The 20,164-nt window shown below is 50.2% G+C and overlaps 1 protein-coding gene across 1 annotated transcript in view; it reads left to right on the top strand.

Moving 5' to 3' along the window:
* Positions 1-20,164, top strand: part of LOC115091702 (short transient receptor potential channel 2-like) — a 263,493-nt gene that overhangs the window by 104,692 nt on the left and 138,637 nt on the right. The window contains exon 12 of the mRNA XM_029601860.1: positions 11,064-11,205. Coding sequence (XP_029457720.1) covers positions 11,064-11,205 — 142 coding nt within the window. The remainder of the gene's footprint in view (positions 1-11,063; positions 11,206-20,164) is intronic.

The raw sequence follows: 20,164 nt of genomic DNA, 5'->3' as shown, positions 1-20,164 counted from the left end.
CTTCCCTTTTTTTGCCTAGTCTGAACCTGTTGAGGTACCTACCTCGAGTCCCATAGCAGGAGGTGTTTTTTCCTCTGCTTGATTAAAGTTTAAAAAAAAAAATTCTAAGACATCAGACTTACAGGCAGTCGACAGCGTTCTTACTTGCTAATTTTTGTTCCTGTAGTACCACGGATCTGTCCAGACTCCCGCCCTTTCTACGTCTGCTCACGATTTTTCCGCTCGAAGCTTTCTTTTCACAGAATCCTGGATTGGCTACTTCTTACCTGAACTACAAGTCACTGGAGGTACTCATATTGTTTTTCATGTAAGAGCAACTACTTACCTGTAAACATCTGGATTCCAATTGACTGTTAAAGTTTATTACTTGCTTGATCTTATTCTGGTTCATCTTTCAATAGTTCTTTGTCTGCTTTGATAACGTTTATACTGAAGGGGCGCAGGGTGGGCTCTGTCCTGATACGGGATACCCTTTCAGTTTTTCTCTGTCTCCATCTGCTGGACAGGAGGCTCAACCCACTGTCTGGACTGAAAAGCAGGTAAGAACCAATTTCCTATTTCAAAGTATTGTCCACAATGACTCCCAGACCCATTTCCTGAATGGTAAATCCTAATCGGGAACATAACATTATGCAACTTACTTTTCCCTATGTATATCACTTTGTACTTGTCCACATTACATTTCATCTGCCATATGGATGCCCAGTCTTCTGGTGATGCAAGATCCTCCTGCAATTTCTCAGTCTGCTTGCGATTTAACTACTCAAAAAAAAGTTTGTGTTGTCTGCAAATTTGATCTCCTTGCTCGTTGTTCCTCTTTCCAGATCATTTATAAATATATTAAAAAGCACTGGTCCTAGTACAGATCCCTGAGGCACTCCACTGTTTACCTTTCTCCACTGATCTTTCTGTCCCATATGTTTTATTATGAAGACCGTTGACTGTTTTAGTAGGTGCCCTCTGGTCTGACTGTATCCTTTTAAAGGTGCAGTCTCCAGTATTGTACATACTGAGGCAATATCACCTCCCCTTTTCTACTGGTTATTCCTCTCCCCATGCATCCAAGCATCCCTCTGGTTTTTGTCGTCACTTTATCTTCCTGTTTGGCCACCTTAAAATCATCAGTTATGGTCACCCCCAGATCCTGCTTCTGTTGCATTCACAGAAGAGCTTCACTCTTATAGTGGACTTCTCCTTTGGGTTTTTGCAACCCAACTATATGATCCTGCATTTTTTAACAATACATTTTAGCTGCCAGTCTCTAGACTATTCCTTACATTTCACTAGATCCCTTTCTCAGGCTTTCCATCTCTTTCAGGCCGTCTACCCTGTTGCAGATTTTGGTATCTGCAAAATATAAACCATTCCCAATGCCCTTCCGCAATATTGCTAATGAAAATGTTGAACAGACCTGGACTGAGGTCTGATCCTTACAGCACATAAATGGTAAATCAGCCATCTCCTCTGCGTGCGTTCCATCTAACACTACCCTTTGTTGCCTTCCACTTTATCAGTTTCTGATCTAGTTGGTCACTTTAAGGCCCATTTCTTGTGAGCTCAGTTTGTTTATAAGTTTTATGTGTGGAACAGTGTCAAAAACCCTGCTGGAAATTTTATTTATTTTATCAAGCTTCTATTCTGCAAAATCAAATACATTGTCCAGTGCAGATTATAAAATACATTCATAATCATTATGACTATAAGCAGTACAATGCATAAAACCATCAAATAAACATAATGAATCTAAAAAAAAAATCAATAAATAAAATGTCTGTCCAAAGTATGTATAAAAAGCATGGCTTTCACCTTTTTTTCTTTTTTCCCTCAAACCAGATAACTGACAACTTCTTGTAACTCATTAGGTAAAGCTTTCCATAAGGTAGGAGCGCAAACATCAACAGAGCTGACTAGGGAAACCCACAATAATCGATACATAATTTATGGTATTTTAGTTCCTTGTTCTTTATGTATTGATTATTGATGATATTATTGATGTATTGTAATAGCGCAGCAATAATTTCAGCTAGGATATAGTAGTTTGTGACATCACCATGTCCACCATTATTGCTGTGCTATTACAGTATAGCAACAGAACTATTTGCAAGGAAAAAATTATTATAAGATCATTCCCTGTACGTACCTGGATCAGTCCAGACAGTGGGTTATGTCCCCAATCCAGCAGATGGAGTCAGCCCAAAGCATCGAGGGGGCGTCACCTTAAGTACTACTACCCCCTCTGCAGGAGTTCAGTATCTTCTGACTCCAGCAGATGCGAGTAGTGGAATCTGGGCTTGCTCCCGTTTCCTATCACCTATTTCTTTTGCGTCCCTTGTTTGTTTGGGGCTCTGGTTTCTGTAGGTTTGTTTAGATTGTTTGGATCAAGTTGTATTTAAAAAAAAAAAAAAAAAATTTGGGTAATTGGAGAGGCGTGGCTTTCTCCTTGCTCTCTGTCTCTCCCTTTCCTCTCTACCGGCGCTAGTCGTTGCTGCTCCGGGGTAAGTGAGATTTTGTTTTGGGCTGTTTTTCCTTTCTTCTTTACAGCTAGGTTGCACGCGGCTGCCGGTGCTCCGGCCTGCTAGCGTCTTCACCCTCTCCCGCGGCCATTTTGCGGCTCCTCGTGGGCTGCAGCGGGGAGAGGGCTGATCGTCACCAGCGGGTTGTGCGGCCAGGAAGGCCCCCCCGCGGCGCCGTTTTTCTCTTCGGCGGGTAGCGCAGGCCACCAGGGCCCCCCCGCAGCGGCGATCCGTCTCGCGGCCCCTCCCCCGGGTTTCCAGGCGTTCTGGGCTGTCGGGGACTGTTTGAAACTTGCTCCGGATGCCGAGGCCAGCGCGTTGCTCGGCCTGTGGCGAGCCTGGATCGCGCGTCTCAAGGGAGGGAATTTGTGTGCGGTGCCTCCCCGGGGGGGAAGGCACTTCTCGGTCCCTCACTCTTCGGTCCTCCATGACAGCCTTGCCCGGGCGGCGCGGGCCGGCCCCTCCCCCATTCCTGGCGGGAACGGCGGCCATCTTGCATGCGCTGCGCCCTGAAGGGGCCCAGGCAGCGCGGGGGGACGAGGAAGCTTCGGAGGGTTCACCCCGAGGTTAATACCTGAGACAGACCCGGAGGAAGGCCCGCTGGGGCAGGGTCCCCAGGGGCCCCCACCCGCGGAGGTCCCCCCGACTAGACCGGGATTTTCCCTGGAGTTTATCCGTCTGATGCATACGGCTTACCTGCAGGACCTGGCTGCGCTCTCGGATCCGCCACCACCCAAGCTACCGCGACCTTCGCCCTCCTATCCGGCCCCCCCCGCTCCGGCGGGCGTGGGGGCCCCACAGCCCCCCAGCCAACCACGGCTCCCGGTGGGCTCGGGGGGGCCTTGGGTCGGCACCAGCTTCCCCTGGGTCGGACCCTGCGGCGGCGGGTCAAGGGGACTCCACTTCAGAAGGTGAGGATCCGCGCACGCTACGTCTCTTCCAGCGGGAAGAGCTGGATGACCTGATCCCCCAGATCATTCAGGGGTTGGACCTTGACCCTCCGCCGGATCCGCCAGCTCCCGTCGCGCCCGCTGTAGTCACCTTCTCAAAGAAGGGAGACCCGGTGCTGGCCGCCCTTCGCCCGAGGGCTCGGGCTTTTCCCATTCACGAGTCGTTCCTGCAGCTTCTCACCAGGGAATGGGATGCCCCGGAAGCCGCGCTGAAGGGCAGCTGCGCCATGGAGAGGCTGTATCCGCTGCCGGAAGATTTTCTGGATCTCATCAAGGTACCCAGAGTGGACTCCGCGGTGTCGGCGGTCACGAAGAGAACGACTATACCGGTGACGGGTGGAGCAGCGCTAAGGGATACGCAGGATCGCAAGTTGGAAGTCTTCCTCAAGCGGGTCTTCGAGGCCTCCGCAGTGGGGCTGCGGGCTGCGATGTGCAGCTCGCTTGCCCAGCGGGCCAGTCTTCTCTGGGTGCAGCTATTGCTCACGTCCCAGGCGTTGCCACCTGGGGAAGCCGCCCAGGCGGATAGACTGGAAGCTGCGGTGGCATACGGGGCGGACGCTTCCTACGATCTGTTTCGGGTCCTTGCCCGCTCCATGGCCTCGGTGGTGGCGGCACGTCGACTCCTATGGCTACGCAACTGGGCGGCGGACACGTCCTCCAAGTCGAGTCTGGGTTCCCTGCCATTCAGGGGTAAGTTCCTGTTCGGCGAGGATCTGGACCAGATCATCAAGTCTCTGGGGGAAAACGCGGTCCATCGCCTGCCGGAAGACAGATATCGCTCCACCAGGGCTTTTTCGTCCTCCAGGACTAGAGCCAGAGCGCAAAGGCGCTATAGGAGCTATAGGCCGGCGGCGGCTCGGCCCCCTGCCCCCAGGTCTCAGCCCTGGTCTCGCTCCTTTCGCGGGCGCCGCCCTGCGCGCCCCGCTTCCACGGCGGGACAACCTTCACCCAAGTCCTCTCAATGATGTTCAGCTCGCCCACTCCACCGTCCCCACGATTGGAGGGCGGCTGGCGTTCTTCTACGAGGAGTGGGCACGGATCACCTCGGATCAGTGGGTCTTGGACACCATAGGACGCGGCTACGCTTTGGAACTTGCCCGCGCTCCGAAGGGTCGGTTCATCTTCTCGCCCTGCGGCTCGGCCATCAAGCGAAGGGTGGTGCAGTCGACGTTGGACAGACTGTGGGAGATAGGCGCCATTGTGCCCGTACCCTCCGGAGAGGTGGGCTCGGGCCATTATTCCATCTACTTCGTAGTACCAAAGAAAGACGGCTCCTTCCGCCCCATACTGGACCTGAAGGAAGTCAACAAGTCCCTCAGGGTGATCCGGTTCCGCATGGAAACGCTGCGTTCGGTGATCGCGGCGGTACACCAAGGGGAGTTCTTGGCCTCCTTGGACTTGACGGAGGCCTACCTTCATATCCCCATTCGCCAGGAGCATCATCGGTTACTACGGTTCAAGATTCTGGATCAACATTTCCAGTTTGTGGCGCTTCCGTTCGGCCTGGCAACGGCCCCACGCACCTTCACCAAGATCATGGTAGTTGTGGCGGCTGCCCTTCGGAAGGAGGGTATTCTAGTTCATCCTTATTTGGACGACTGGCTCATACGGGCGAAGTCTTTTCGGCATGGCCAGGCGGCAGTGGCCAGGGTGATAGAGTTCCTGCAGTCCCTGGGTTGGGTGGTGAACTTCTCCAAGAGTTCCCTCGTGCCTTCGCAGCGCTTGGATTTCTTGGGAGCGACCTTCGACACCCGTCTGGGGGCGGTTTTTCTACGACAGGACAAGGCGCACTCCCTGCGGGAGCACATACAGCGGTTCTCTGCATTACCAGCTCCCACCTCCTGGGACTATCTACAGCTCCTGGGGGTGATGGGCTCCACCATCGACATGGTTCCTTGGGCATTTGCGCACCTCCGGCCGCTACAGAGAGCACTCCTATCCCGCTGGAAACCACTCTCGCAGGACTACCAGGTGATACTCCCGCTGCCCCAGTTTGCACGGAGCAGCTTGGACTGGTGGATGGTCCCGGAGAATCTGGCTCGCGGCGTGTCCCTCGAGCTACCAAATTGGGTAGTGGTTACCACCGACGCCAGTCTCGTAGGCTGGGGGGCAGTCTGCGACCGCAGCGCCACGCAGGGGACGTGGTCCGCGGAAGAGTCGGCGTGGTCCATCAATCGTCTGGAGACCAGAGCGGTCAGGCTGGCGCTGCTTCACTTCCTGCCGCTCCTTCGGAATCGGGAAGTCAGAATCCTGTCGGACAACGCGACCACGGTGGCCTACATCAACCGACAGGGCGGCACCCGCAGTCCACAGGTCGCGCTCGAGGCGGCGATGTTGATGCAGTGGGCGGAACGGCACCTGGCCCGTCTGGCGGCCTCGCACATAGCGGGCGTGGACAACGTCCAGGCGGATTTCCTCAGTCGCCAGCTCCTGGATCCCGGAGAGTGGGCCCTCTCCGACGAGGCCATGCAGCTCATCGTTCGGCAGTGGGGTCCCCCCCACCTGGATCTTATGGCATCCGCTCAAAACACCAAGGCGCCTCGTTTCTTCAGTCGCCGGAGAGAACGGGGGGCGGAGGGCGTCGATGCTCTCGCGCTCCCGTGGCCGGCCGATCTGCTTCTATAAGCGTTCCCCCCGTGGCCGCTGGTGGGAAGGCTACTACGACGGATAGAGGCTCATCGGGGGACCGTCATCTTCGTCGCGCCAGAGAGGCCGAGACGACCTTGGTTTGCGGACCTCCTTCACCTAGTAGTCGACGGACCCATCCGGCTGGGACATCTTCCCCGCCTCCTCCACCAGGGCCCAGTATTTTTCGACCAGGCAGAACTCTTCTGTCTTGCGGCCTGGCTTTTGAGAGGCGTCGCCTCCGACGGGGATACCCGGAGGCGGTAGTGTCCACGCTGCTGCGCTCCCGAAAGACCTCGACGTCGGTGGCCTATGTGCGGGTCTGGAAGGTGTTCGAGCTGTGGTGTACCGGCCTGAACACAAGACCCTCGGAGGCGTCGGTCTCTCAGATCCTCCAGTTCCTACAAGAAAGGGTGGACAAGGGGCTCGCTTACAACTCACTTCGGGTTCAAGTGGCCGCTCTTGGCTCCCTCCTGCGCGACGGAGGATCTCTGTGGCGACACCCGGACATCGCCCGTTTTCTCAAGGGGGTCAAACATTTGCGGCCTCCACTGCGGGATCCTTGTCCCTCTTGGAGTCTCAATCTAGTACTGCGTTCCATGTCAGGACCTCCGTTTGAACCGCTGCGGAATGCAACAATCAAGGATCTCACCCTCAAGGCGGTGTTCCTGGTGGCCATCTGCTCCGCACGGCGTATTTCGGAGCTGCAGGCCCTGTCGTGTAGAGAACCTTATCTTCGGTTCTCTGATTCGGGAGTCTCACTTCGCACTGTCCCCTCCTTCCTTCCGAAGGTGGTGTCCACTTTCCATGTGAATCAGACGGTGGAACTTCCATCGTTCTCTTCTTCGGAGCCGCGGTCTCTTCGTCTCCTTGACGTCAAGCGCACTCTGAGGCTCTACCTGGAGGCTACGAATGATTTCCGGACTTCGGACCATCTCTTCGTCCTTTGGTCCGGTCCCCGGAAGGGATCTCAGGCCTCGAAGACGACCATTGCCAGATGGCTGAAGGCCGGCATTGCCGCCTCCTATATTGGGGTGGGGCGGACTCCCCCACCCGGCATCGTAGCACATTCCACACGCTCTCAGGCGGCCTCCTGGGCTGAGAGCCGCTCGGTATCTTCGCAAGAAATATGTAGAGCGGCCACCTGGAAGTCGTTGCACACGTTCTCGAGACACTACAGACTACATCTCGCCTCGTCCGTCCAGGGACACTTTGGCGAACAGGTCCTCCGAGCAGGCCTCGCAGGATCCCACCCGGGTTAGGGAAGCTTGGGTACATCCCACTGTCTGGACTGATCCAGGTACGTACAGGGAAAAGAAAATTATTACTTACCTGCTAATTTTCGTTCCTGTAGTACCATGGATCAGTCCAGACGCCCACCGCATTTGGGTCCTAGGTCCTATTCCTGCTCGGCTGTATGTGGCTGCTGATTCTGTTCAACTGTGTCTCCCGTTACAGTAGTGTCCCTACTGCTGCTGTTTGTGTTTCACGTGTTTCTAGTTTTTATCACTGTTCTTTTCATCGTTCTCTTGGAGGTTGACACGCTATGTTCATGCCCGACCACTCGTTGGTGGGTCGGTTTCAGTCTCCTACGTTAACATTCAGCGGCTTATTGTTGCCGTTTTGTTTTAACTTGATCCAAGCAGGGGGTTTCTGTTTACTCGGGCTTTGATATACTCGATACTGAACTCCTGCAGAGGGGGTAGTAGTACTTAAGGTGACGCCCCCTCGAAGCTTTGGGCTGACTCCATCTGCTGGATTGGGGACATAACCCACTGTCTGGACTGATCCATGGTACTACAGGAACGAAAATTAGCAGGTAAGTAATAATTTTCTTTTTTTCACCTGGCTGGACAATAACTCAATGTGAAAAGCATCTTACAGAGATTTGTTAAACTATCTTCACAAAAGTGGAAGTAAGCAAAATTCTGAAAACTATAGGCCTGTTAGTTGCCTACTCTAGTCTATTGCTATGTGGATCAAGTGATAGAATGGTGAATCTGAGGCAATGGAGGGTAAAGTGACTTGCCCAAGGTCACAAGGAGCGACAGCAGGACCCAAACCCTGGTCTCCTGATTCATAGCCCACTGCTCTAACCCCTAGGCTACTCCACTCATTGAACCGATGGGTAAAATGTAACAAATGGGACCCTATTTGTTTCATTATGCGCCCCTCCCTTTTGAAACAAATGGAGGGTCCCACAAATGAAAAGAATATTATTCTTCCTATTTGATTGTATGCGAGATTAGGGGTTCGGGAACCTGTCTGCTACTATGTGCCTTATTTTTCCCTTCTCCACACCTATCTGGGCTGGCAGTGCTACAGACATTTCTTCCTACTATCTCCTATACTTACACGATCCGAATAGTTCAGGAAGGACCAAGTGCTTTATCCACAGAATTACTTGTATTTGTCCTACTTTTCAGGATTAACATTTAGAAGAAAGTAAACAGTACATGGCTCTTACTGTTAAGTCCTTACTGCTTAGCCTCAGTTTATACTAAATAAAGACCTGCATCATGAATTGCTTGCACTAAGCCAGAAACCATAGCCTGCATACAGTATTTATAAAAGGTAACTAACTGGCTAGCCCCACCTAACTTTGGGAGATTCCCTTCTGTTTACCCTTAGAGCTGTCTCTAGCTGAAGACCACGGGGATTGTTTCGAGGGAAAGGCTTGCTTTCTTGATCCTGGTTACTGGCCAGGCTGAGGAGGCGTCTCTCAGCTCTGGGGCTGTCTCTAGCATCATGTCAGGCACCCAGGTATCTGGCTGGGTTTTCCTCTCTCCCGTCTCCCCTGATACTCCTGGTCCTCTCCCTCCTCGACACATGGCAGGGTAGGGTGGATGCTTCCGCATACTTAGGTGTCATCTTTTTTTCTTTCTTTTCCCTCTCTTATAAATATGAATAAAGTTCATACATAGTCATGCGGCGGGCAGAGGGCGTCTTCTCTGCATTTCAGGTCACTGCCCTCCCCCCTTTTCCATGGGAGGAAGGACAAGTCTGAACTACTACTGTCTTGCCGTGTCAGCAATTTTCTTCCTTGTGGATGCTCCCCCCTTCTTCTGTATGAGGTTACTTCTCCTGTCTGATGAATTTTCCTTAGATAGGCTTTGTTTTCTGCTCTGTGAGATTAAGTTGTTTTTGAGTTGCTGCCTTGGCTGTTTACCTTTTATTTAGACAGGAGCATATAGTCAACAAGCTGATCTTGATAAGCTTGGTATAGGCTGGTCAAAGTTCTTAACTTGTTTCTTTGCTAGAACATATATCTCCCCAAAACAACGCACAACTATTTTTTTACGAGGGATATAAATATCATAGAAATATAAACCCGATATCACCTTCAATCAATACTCTATTAACTTTCCTTGTATTTTTCAAAAAGGAGCAAATCTCTCAATGGTTGAGACAAACTGAAATGCAGTGTATCCACCAACGGGAAAAGTTTTTAGGGAAAGAAGAGGAAGGTTTTATACAATTTCATATCATCGCATCCAGCAATGTATGGCAATTTTTAATCATAAACCGACCTCCTCCAACCTGTGAATATTTTTTTATTATTTTTAAGCATGATTAAATTTAATGAATAGTGACTTAAAAACTTTTTCCTTGAGATTATTTCCACCCACACTTGGGCTTTTTTGAAACTTCTTCAAGAAACACCAAACAATTCTCAATAACGCAGACACATGATTATTCTCATATACGATCTTGTTGTAGGGAACTTCCCTGTAACCTATCTGTATACTCTCAAGATTTAAAGTCCATGTCCATATCCCGACAAGGCCTCGTTTCGAATCATAGATTCTTCATCAGGGGACAGTGCTTCTAATCTGAGGTTTTGAAAATGTTCGGGGTCTTCACCCACTTTAAACCGCCAAGTTAATGGTTGCCATGGCGCACACACTCTCGAGTGGTACTGTGAGTGGGGTACAGTTATGGTATCAATAAATAAATTATTTTGTAATATCCAAACCCCCAGCACACAGTGCACTAACCTGAACAAACTCCATGTCAGGAAAAGGGAGATTAGGGAATGCTGGTAGCATTTAAAAAAGGCAATCTTGTACCTAAATTGAAGAGGGGCTTTTTAAAGTCAAGAATGGCAGAAGGTAAGACAATCTCAACCAGATGTTGAAATTTAGAGAGGATGTTTCATTGCCTCTGTTCTCATCCTCATTTTTTGGAGCATAGCAAAACGGTGGGAGAGTCATCCAAGGCAAAACAGCAGGGTAGCAGAAGCACAATACCCAAAACAAGCATTCTGCTCTTCTTTAGTAACTGCTGCTGAGGTTGTGAAGGCAGTATTTGGTTAACGGATTCTGAGGAAGAATCTTGTATGGGATTCTCTGAATTAGAAAATGAAGATCTACTACCTGAAGAAAATTTGGGAGGATTAGTTAGTTGAGTCTTAGCCTCCACTTTATTGAGGGGGGAGATAGAAGAGACTGAGGATGGTGAGGAAGAGCAGACAGTGCAGATACAGAGCATCAGTGATGCTCCTGGCATTGCTGTTTTATGTATTTATTACAAATCTTGTATTCCACAGCTTCCCAAAGCACTTCAGTCCAGTGTGGATCACGTACAGCATTCATAAAATAGTACTTTAACCAAAATAAAAATATAATAACTTTACAACATACAGTCATAAAAGAAAGACATAATACTGCTTACCCATCAGCCTCTTAAAAACATTTTTTTAAAGGGCTTTCTGAACACATATCAACTTTGCTTCGGAGCTGGACAGGGATGGAATTGTGTTTAGGCAAAGGCCCTAGCATGTATTACAACTCTCCTACATTCTCTACCAGAGGGCAGCTTAAGCAAATTGACACTCTTGGAACGTAAAAATCTTACTGGCACATATTTATTTATTCATATGGGGAAAGCTTTGTCTTTAAAGCACAAAAATCCTCTGCATACAATAGGTTATGCACAATATTCTGCATTCTAACTTTCACACTCCACCTAACAGGGAACCAATGCAGTTGTTGCAAAATGTCACTTATGTGGTTCCTCAGAGTCCACCCTCTACCTCAACTCCAGTGCCAGCATCTGCCCTCAAGGATATAGAGACGGGATTGTGGAAAAAATCCCTGATCTGAAAACACTTCAAAGTAATGAAGGACCCTCATTTTGCTCAGTGTATTCACTATGTGAAGGATATCAGTCCAAGGAAACAAATGGAGCTCTCATAAATGCTGGCATTTATTTTATATTCCACTTTTTGGTGCTTCAAAGCAGATTATATTCAGGTACTGTAGGTATTTCCCTATCCCGTGAGGCTTACAATCTAAGGGCCTCATTTACTAAGCATTTTTCCCCATAGACACACGATGGGAGAAAAGCCATAATGAATCTGGCGTTAAGTTTGTACCTAAGGCAACAAAAGGTAAAGTGACTTGCCCAAGGTCACGAGTGTGAGAGAGATTTGAACCCTGGTTTTCCTGATTCATAGCCCGCTGCTCTAACCACTAAGCTGCTACTCCACTCCATCTCCTGAAGAAGCAACACCTGATAGCATTGGCTTCGGGAGGGTGGGGATCCCTTCTGCCACTCCAGGTAAAAGCCAAAAAAAAAAATGGGTGATCCCTTGGCCTCTTCCAGCAGTCAGATGATAGGCCAGCAGCTCCCTGCCCTGCGTCCGAAGTGGCAACCAACCATGGAGGAAATGGGGTGGCGATCCATTGCACTGTTCCAGAGCAAGAGGCAGCCAGCATCAAAAGTTGTAATGAGTAGCAGCAGGGAAATGATTGCTCTCTATGATCAGCCCCTGCACTTTGTGATGCATGGGTGAAATGGAGTCTCATCATTCAGCCTCAGCATCTCACATCCATAAAGGAGATGCTGGTACCTAAGGTGTCTCAAAAGGAGTGCCAGATGCAGAGGCACAGTGGAGATACAGCACAGGAAACTGGCCATTTTGGCGAGTAGTGCAAGCAGGAGCACCACCTTGTCAGCTAGCACTTCCTCCCCCATCTCAATATGCCAAAGCCAAGTTGCCTGCAGCAAACCATTGCACCTGACACAGGCCCTAGCTAAAGCAGCTGTCAAGAGAGATCCTCGGAGCATGCTAGCAAAAGAGACCCCAGCACAAATGTCTGCGACACGCTATGTTGCAGAACCCAGTGAGAACACGGACACAGATGCGCTTTGCTATTGGGCACACAAGTTCGCAGTGTGGCCAGACCTAACCAAGGTGGCTCAGCAATATCTTTCCTGCCCCCCCCCAACCAGTGTGCCCAGCCAGTGGCGTAGCTAGACAATTTGGCACCCGGGGCAAGAGACTTCTTCAGTGCCCCCCTCCCTCCATCAATGATTTGCATTGAAATCGGTGCTATTTTTCTGCACTCATTTTTATGAGCGCGCGTGCAGCAAGAACAGGCAGCTCCGCGGGATGTATTTTATTTTTTATTTTCCAGCAGAGGGATTCTTAAAATTTAGTAATTTCATCTTTCATCCAACTTTTCAACAAAATCAGCACAAAAGTTGAGGTATATGTATTATCACACTTCATTTTTTTAAACTGGCAGATTCCTTTCTTACATACACTCACACACAGAAGCTCCATTCCTTTCTTACATATACATCACATCACATACACGTACACACACACACACACACACACACACACAGAAAGAAGATTGGCGCAGCCGGTCTAGCTGATCATGTGGCCGAAGAAAGGAAGATCGGTGCAGCCGGAGACCAGCCGCAGAGACTTAAGGGGCGCCACGGCAGGCAGCCAGCCCCCCCTGGTGGTCCAGCGGAGGTCCCGGGAGCGATCTGCCGCTCCCGGGGCCTCGGCTGCCACTAAGCAAAATGGCGCCGGTGGCCTTCAGCCCCTGTCACATGGTAGGGGCTAAAGGTCACCGGCGCCATTTTGCTTAGTGGCAGCGGAGGCCCCGGGAGCGGCAGATCGCTCCCGGGACCTCCGCTGGACCACTAGAGGGGTGTCGGGAGGGTGACACTGGCAGGGCGGCAGGGCGAGTCGGGAGCTGGCTGCCTGCCGCGGCGCCCCCTAAATCTCAACGCTTGGTCTCCATCTAGGCGAGTCGAAGGCTGCAGAATTTTGAAAGGGCACTTTTTGCCCTTTCAAAATTCTGCCTGCCGCGGCGCCCCCTAAGTCTCGGCGCCCTAGGCACAGGCCTAGCTCGCCTAGTGGTTCTGCCGGCCCTGAAGCAGAGCCAGGCGTTTTGGCGCCCCCTTAGACCCGGCGCCCGGGGCGGCCGCCCACCCCTCGCTACGCCACTGTGCCCAGTGAATGTATTTTCTCAGTGACAGGGGACATTGTGAGCCCTCATCGCTCAAGGCTGGCGCCAGAGTTGATGGAAAAGCTGGTCTTTTTTTAAAACCAATCTGCTGTTGCTTGGGTTTTCAGAATTTCTAAGTGAGTGCCAAAATGATTGAAAGTACCTTAAAGGCCTTGCTGCTACTCTTGTCTACCTTCCATGCCCCAGCTGTACCACCTTAGGGGTCTTGCTGCTATTGCTCTGTCTGTCATGCCCCTTAAACCACCTTAGAGGTCTTGCTATTAATATGTCTACCTGGCATGCCTAATATGTATCAACATGGGAGTTTTGGTGCTTCCATGTTTGCTGCTGTTAGTTTGTGGATTATGCTAGGGTCTTTTGTCCCCAGAAAAAAAAAAAAAAAAAGTTTCTCCTCCCCCCCCCCCTCCCCGTTTTATGGTTCTTAGGTTTGTTATACCCCTCTACAATCTCAGCCTGGTTTTCCCATCCTGTTTGTTGGTTATACAGGCGTGTTGTCCACAAAGGCCCTCTGTTAGAAGGAAGAAATATAGGCAGAAGAGAAAACATACAGGGGCGGATTTTCAGAGCCCTGCTCGCGTAAATCCGCCCAAAACCAGGCGGATTTACGCGAGCAGGGCCCTGCGCGCCGGGAAGCCTATTTTACATAGGCCTCCCGGCGCGCGCAGAGCCCCGGGACTCGCGTAAGTCCCTGGGTTCTCGGAGGGGGGCGTGTCGGGGGCGGGCCCGGTCGTCGCGGCGTTCCGGGGGCGTGTCGGCAGCGTTTTGGGGGCGGATACGGGGGCGTGGCTACGGCCCGGGGGCGTGGCCGCGCCCTCCGTACCCGCCCCCAGGTCGCGGCCCGGCGCGCAGCAGGCCCGCTGGCGCGCGGGGATTTACGTCTCCCTCCGGGAGGCGTAAATCCCCCGACAAAGGTAAGGGGGGGGTGTAGACAGGGCCGGGTGGGTGGGTTAGGTAGGGGAAGGGAGGGTAAGGTGGGGGGAGGGCAAAGGAAAGTTCCCTCCGAGGCCGCTCCGATTTCGGAGCGGCCTTGGAGGGAACGGGGGGAGGCAGCGTGGCTCGGCGCGCGCAGGCTATACAAAATCGATAGCCTTGCGCGCGCCGATCCAGGATTTTAGTGGATACGCGCGGCTCCGCGCGTATCTACTAAAATCCAGCGTACTTTTGCTTGAGTCTGATGCGCAAGCAAAAGTAGGCTGATCGCGCTTCTTTTAAAATCTACCCCACAGTGAGAGATTCTAGCTTACAAATGAATTCATGCCTGTCAAAATATGTGCAAAACAAACCCGTTTGGAGAAACTGCTCTGTGAGAGAACTTTTACATTTTCTGAATGTGATAAAAGTTTCAGAAAGAGAGCTAATGCAACACCAGAAAATCAAGCCAGGGATAAGATTGTGTTCAGCTACATTCTAAGGGAAACACTTTCTTAATAAAGCAAACCTCACAAATCATCAGGAAAGTCACAGTAAAGTGAGACCGTTGTCATGTTCTGATTGAAACGTAAGTCAATCAGAAAGCACATTTCACAAGAAACCAAAAATTCTACCCAGCATCAAGAACAAGTAGGGAATGAAATAAAAACTCATGTCACAAAAATGATACAACACATCATTCTCTTATACTAAATCTGAAACGTGGCAAAGGCTTCCATAGGAACACAGACATCTGCCATGTCCCTAAGAGAGAACTGAAATGCCATTAAGCAGAATTTGAAATGAAGTTGGTCGTAGAGGCAAAAGCTTTTAAAAATATATCCAAAGCAGGAACCGTGTGAGGGAGATGGTTGGACCGTTAGATGACAGAGGGGGTTAAAGGGGCTCTTAGGGAAGATAAGGCCATCTTGGAAAGACTAAATTAGTTCTTTGCTTCTGTGTTTTCTAATGAGGAAGTCGGGGACTTACCAGTTCATTTTGAAACTAGTGAAATGAATTTAGGTGCCCCTGAAACAAACCAAATATTTTTCCATTGCATGTTCCTAATACCTTGTGGGATGATAAGAACATTGTTCTGCTGTTCTGTCAGGCTGATAAAGGGGTAGTGTTGCCAGATGAACTCGTCCTTGTATGGAGATTTCTCTGCTGTCTCCTGTGTTTAACAGATTTGGTTCTTCAGAGCGAACCGAACAGCACCATCTTCTTTGTGAGGACACAGAATCTCTGTTGGTGAGTGGAGTCAGAGGGGGAAGCAATGTAAGGAGCTAGCTCTTTAACGAAGGGGTGCTAACTGGACAGAAGCCTCCCAATACAGGTAGCAGAGGCAGAAACAGTAACTGAAGTCAGGAAAGCATGGGAGAAGCAGAAAGAATTCTGAAGAAGGGAAGTAATAGAGGCAGCCAGGACTCACTCACATCCGCCCTTTTACAATTCAAATAATACACAGACAACACGTTGGGTTTAACAGGGCCGCAGCTTTAATACAACACATGGGATGCCCGAGCCCAGTAATTAACAATACGCAATGTCCAGTAACCATCCGCCACCTCCCAGCAAAGACGGTCAGCACCAGCCGCCCGGCTAGCAGCTCCAAGCCTTGAACAGAGTTCCGACCCCCGCCACCTCCCAGCAAGGAGCCGGTACTAGAGAACTGCACCCGGTTGTCTGCCAATCCAAAATGTACCAGGAATAAAGTTTAATACATAGGAAATATGTACTGTGGCGGCTCGGGCCATCCGCCTCAATAACCCCCACCCCCACCCCTCCCCCCACTGCGACAAAAAACAACCCCCTTTACAAAAGGAACAGAGAAGGGCGGGCGGGTGGGAGGGAAGCGACCCGAAATGGCTGCTGCGATGCCAGGCACTGCCATGAACCGGCGACGCACGGCCAAAATAAACCCCCACGCAACCATGACGTCACAGGGGGAACCAACGAAAACCAGCCAGGACAGGTGTGAATTGCAAGAGCTGACGAATCGCGGGCTTTACCACCCGCGCCTTGCCAGCTCCAGCTCCTTCCTCCCCCCCCCCCCCCCCCCCCGACTTCCTTATCCTTAACCCCTAAGGGACCGGGTTGCCCGCAGACTGACCTCTCCGCGGCCCCCCCCCCCCCCCCCCCGTGAGGCAAGGATCCCAGGGATGCCCCCTGAGTGGGCCTGGCGCCACGTTACGTTGGTTGACCGGACCTTGAGTCGATATGCTAATATTGTAAGAAAAGGTATAGAGAGAGCCGGGATGGGACCTTATGGTCTTTATCTGCCACCATGTTCAGATTCAGGACACTTTATTGGCATGACGATGTGTATGTGGGTTGCCAAATTAATATGTAAAGAGGCAAAACCTCCGTGCACTTCTATTCACGTTGCAGCAGTTCTCAAAAGCAAGGTACTCGCCTCCTTTCCCTTTGAAAATTGCCTGAGGGATAAAAGTACCAGCGCACATTTGGACCTGCTTATTCTGCAGATACTTTTTCCCTGAAAAACAATGTGTGCAGTTTTTTGAAAATGCAAAATTAGGCGTGTTGCATACCTCAGTCCTGGGCACACTTTTACCCTTGTATAGGATGGGGGGGTTTTCAAAACGCCCTTTTTGAAAATGACCTTCAGACATAGTTTCTTCCTGTTACCCTAGTGCACGTCCAGGACCCTCTCCAAGTTAATTTCAAGCTTTTTGGAGCAGGTCCGTATTAAAGGGAAGATCAGAAGAGAGAGGAACCTCTTGTAATGAAGGGAGTTAGGGCTGGTGAAGGAGAAGAATCTTGAAATGGCTTAGTTGTCACTTCCAGACCTAATATTTAGAATAAAATGGATTTCTTTGTGATTCAGGGCAGGACTGAGGTGCGTTAGCAGAACCGGAAGGTACTGGAATAGTAGGAGGTGTTAGGTGTGCAACCCTTACCTGATGTTTATCCCTAGAGGCAGAAGCACTAAACTTTGTTGTATTTATCTCCCATCCCAGCACAAGTAGATAAATACAGAATGTAGGTACATGGAATATAATGGCAAATAAGGCCATAGAGCACAATTGATCTTTGGCTTTTCTTTCTTTTTGTGCTATTATAGGATCCTTTGGCCTGCATCCCCTCTGTCACTTCTGAGTCGCTCCCCCTGAGCCCGTGACCTCTTGCTCTGGAACTTCCTTTCCACCTGAGGAGTGGCCTAGTGGGCTCAGAACCAGGGAGGCCAGGGTTCAAGTCCTGATCTTCCATTGCCATAGGCACTAACGTAGACTGTAAGCCCACTGGGGCAGGGACCTACCTACTGCAATTACATTGGATTATGGATTTGGAAATCTGAGTAACTGAATGCAAATCCAATGGAAAAGGTTTGCTTTTTCTGCAATTTTCATATCTTTGAGGTATTTGAATGTCTCTTTTCATATTCCCTCTCTCCTCTCCTAAATATTTAAGTCCTTAACACTAGTTTCAAAGGGCCTTCTGCTTTTTATAATTTGGCAATCTCCTTCTCTTTTGGGCTTCCTCTTGTATTCCCTCCCCCCCCTTAGTCCAGTCGCTGCTGAAACAGCCCTAAATCTGAGCGCTAGATGCTGACATTGCATGATAGTGAGGAGCATGCCTCCTCCCATCCCCCGCCCACTCAAGGGACCGTGAACGCTGCCTCTGCAATATCCCCAGCCCCTGCCCAGCTGGGAAGCAAACCCAGGACCCTGCCCGTGACACTGCCCAGCACTGCCACTGAGCCACTGCACCAGCCTCTCGCTTGGAGGAGGAGGTTGAATTATGCTTTGGCAATAGGTTATATCGTTGTGTGCCGCTAGTGGAGTCGGATGGTGGTAAAGGTAGTACAGGTTCAGTCTCGGCCAAAAAGAGACCATCCTTAGCTCGTAGCTCGGACCCTGCATTGGATTCTTAGCCAAAAGGCTAAGAGAAGCAATCAGCCAACAGGGCAACTCTCTGTGCTTCTCGGCATTTTGGCTAACCTGCAGACCACCCGGTTCTGGTGCCACCTCGCCCTGTCTCTATCCTTTCGGAGGGATGATTTATTTATTTATTTATTTTATTTATTTATTGGGTCTTATCTACCGTCACTCAGGTTCCATCGTAACAGTTTACAGCAATAAATACATTATAAACAATAAAACAGCCTAATAAAACATAAAACAGATATAACACTTAAAAAATTACAACCAATAGCGGCATTTCATAAAATGATCCTAAAATACATCAAAAACTACTGTTCGCTCCTCCTCCTCTCTCCGAAAATAAGCTGCTATATAAAACTCTAAAAAAAAACAAAACCCTAAAACAGTAAAATCAGAGCATTAATACATAAAACAGAAAAATAGAGCATAAAAGCAGACGTCAAGACTGGTTGGCGTATGCCTCCTTAAAAAGCCATGTTTTCAATACTTTTTTAAACTGTTTAAAATTCACCTCCATTCTGATTTCTACCAGGAGCAAGTTCCATAAATTCGGGCCTCCGTGCAGGCCTCGCATTTCAGAGTTCAGCCCTGGCAGGGGAAATTGCTGAATATCATCCAAGCAGCCATCCAGCATAACGTCCACATTGCACAGCGGGTAGCGTTCCCAGTCCTGCACACCATGAAAAAAAAACAAAACAAATGCCAAGGACCATCTTACAAGCACGAGCCGGTGCTGAAAAAAAAAGAGGATTTCCAGAGTTATGCTCCGAGCGAGGGGGTTGCACTGCCAGGATTCATTGCGCAGCCTGAAGTGTGCCAGGCCTCCCTGAGATGGGCAGCCCTCCTGAACTAACTGCCCCTCATTTTTTGTGATTATACATGCCCAAATGTGCTCTTCCGTAGAGGCAGGCCTGCGGGATGGAGGAAGAAAAGAAGCAGGAGGGGGAATAAACAGCCATGCAAAGGCAAGAGGAGGGGAAAACAGCAGCAGAAAAACAGCTTTAATTTCACTGCTGGAGGCCTCCAGGGCTTTGATTGGAACACCAGCCTTCCCCGTCCCCTTCACAATCCCGCAGGGGCGCAGCCAGATGAATTCAGCACTTCACCTGACACCAGGTACCAAAGGCACACGCCCCTTTCCCTCTCACCCTGGGAAGAGAGAGAAAACCCTGGTTTCAGCTGCTCTAGAGCAGCTTGGGTTTCCTTGGGTTGTGTTCACTTTTTTTTTTTTAAATTTACTGCCATTTCATCTTTTTTTATTTTGTCTTTAAACAATGGACCACAGTGCCCAGGACCTGCAAGGGGGAGAAGGTGTGGTTTCTGCTGCCAGCTGAGTTATCTGCAGTTTGCCGCGGACGTTCGGTTCATGCCGTTTTCTTTGGAGAGGGAAGGTAGAAGGAGCCATGGAGAACCTGACAGTAAGTACTGGCAGAGAGAGAGCTGGAGAATTAGAGCAGGTTCCTCTTTTATTTCAGCGCTGGCTCGTGCTTGTAAGATGGTCCTGGCATTTGTTTGTTTGTGGGTTTTTTACGGTGTGCAGGACTGGGAACGGTACCCGCTGTGCAATGTGGACATTATGCTGGATGGTTGCTTGGATGATATTCAGCAGTTTCCCCTTGCCAGGGCTGAACTCTGAAATGCGTGGCATCCCCGCAGGAGGCCCTCACGCTCCCCGATACAGATCCCATCTCTGCCGCTTTCATGGCGCGGCCTTGAGCAGTTCGCGTGACCCCCGTGGGGGTGCGGTTCCAAATTCAGACGCTCTGGCAGAGGTACCCAGAGACGGACCCGTCTTAACGCCCCACTGAAATGTACTAGGCTGGATGAAGTTATTTGCAAGACAGAGGCAATAAATTCTGATAATTTAAGGAGAAAAAACTGTCCCTCCAGGTTTAGGACAGCTGCCACCGTATTGCCCTGCGCTCAGATTTTCTCTGTTTTCCTTAACCCTTGGTCACCAAGATTCATCAGCTCTTTGGAGAGATTCTTTC

Source organism: Rhinatrema bivittatum, chromosome 5 (assembly GCF_901001135.1).
Source record: "Rhinatrema bivittatum chromosome 5, aRhiBiv1.1, whole genome shotgun sequence".
NCBI classification, from domain to species: Eukaryota; Metazoa; Chordata; class Amphibia; order Gymnophiona; family Rhinatrematidae; genus Rhinatrema; species Rhinatrema bivittatum.
Note: the sequence above shows the minus strand (reverse complement) of the source record. Positions and strands in the feature narration are given on the sequence as shown.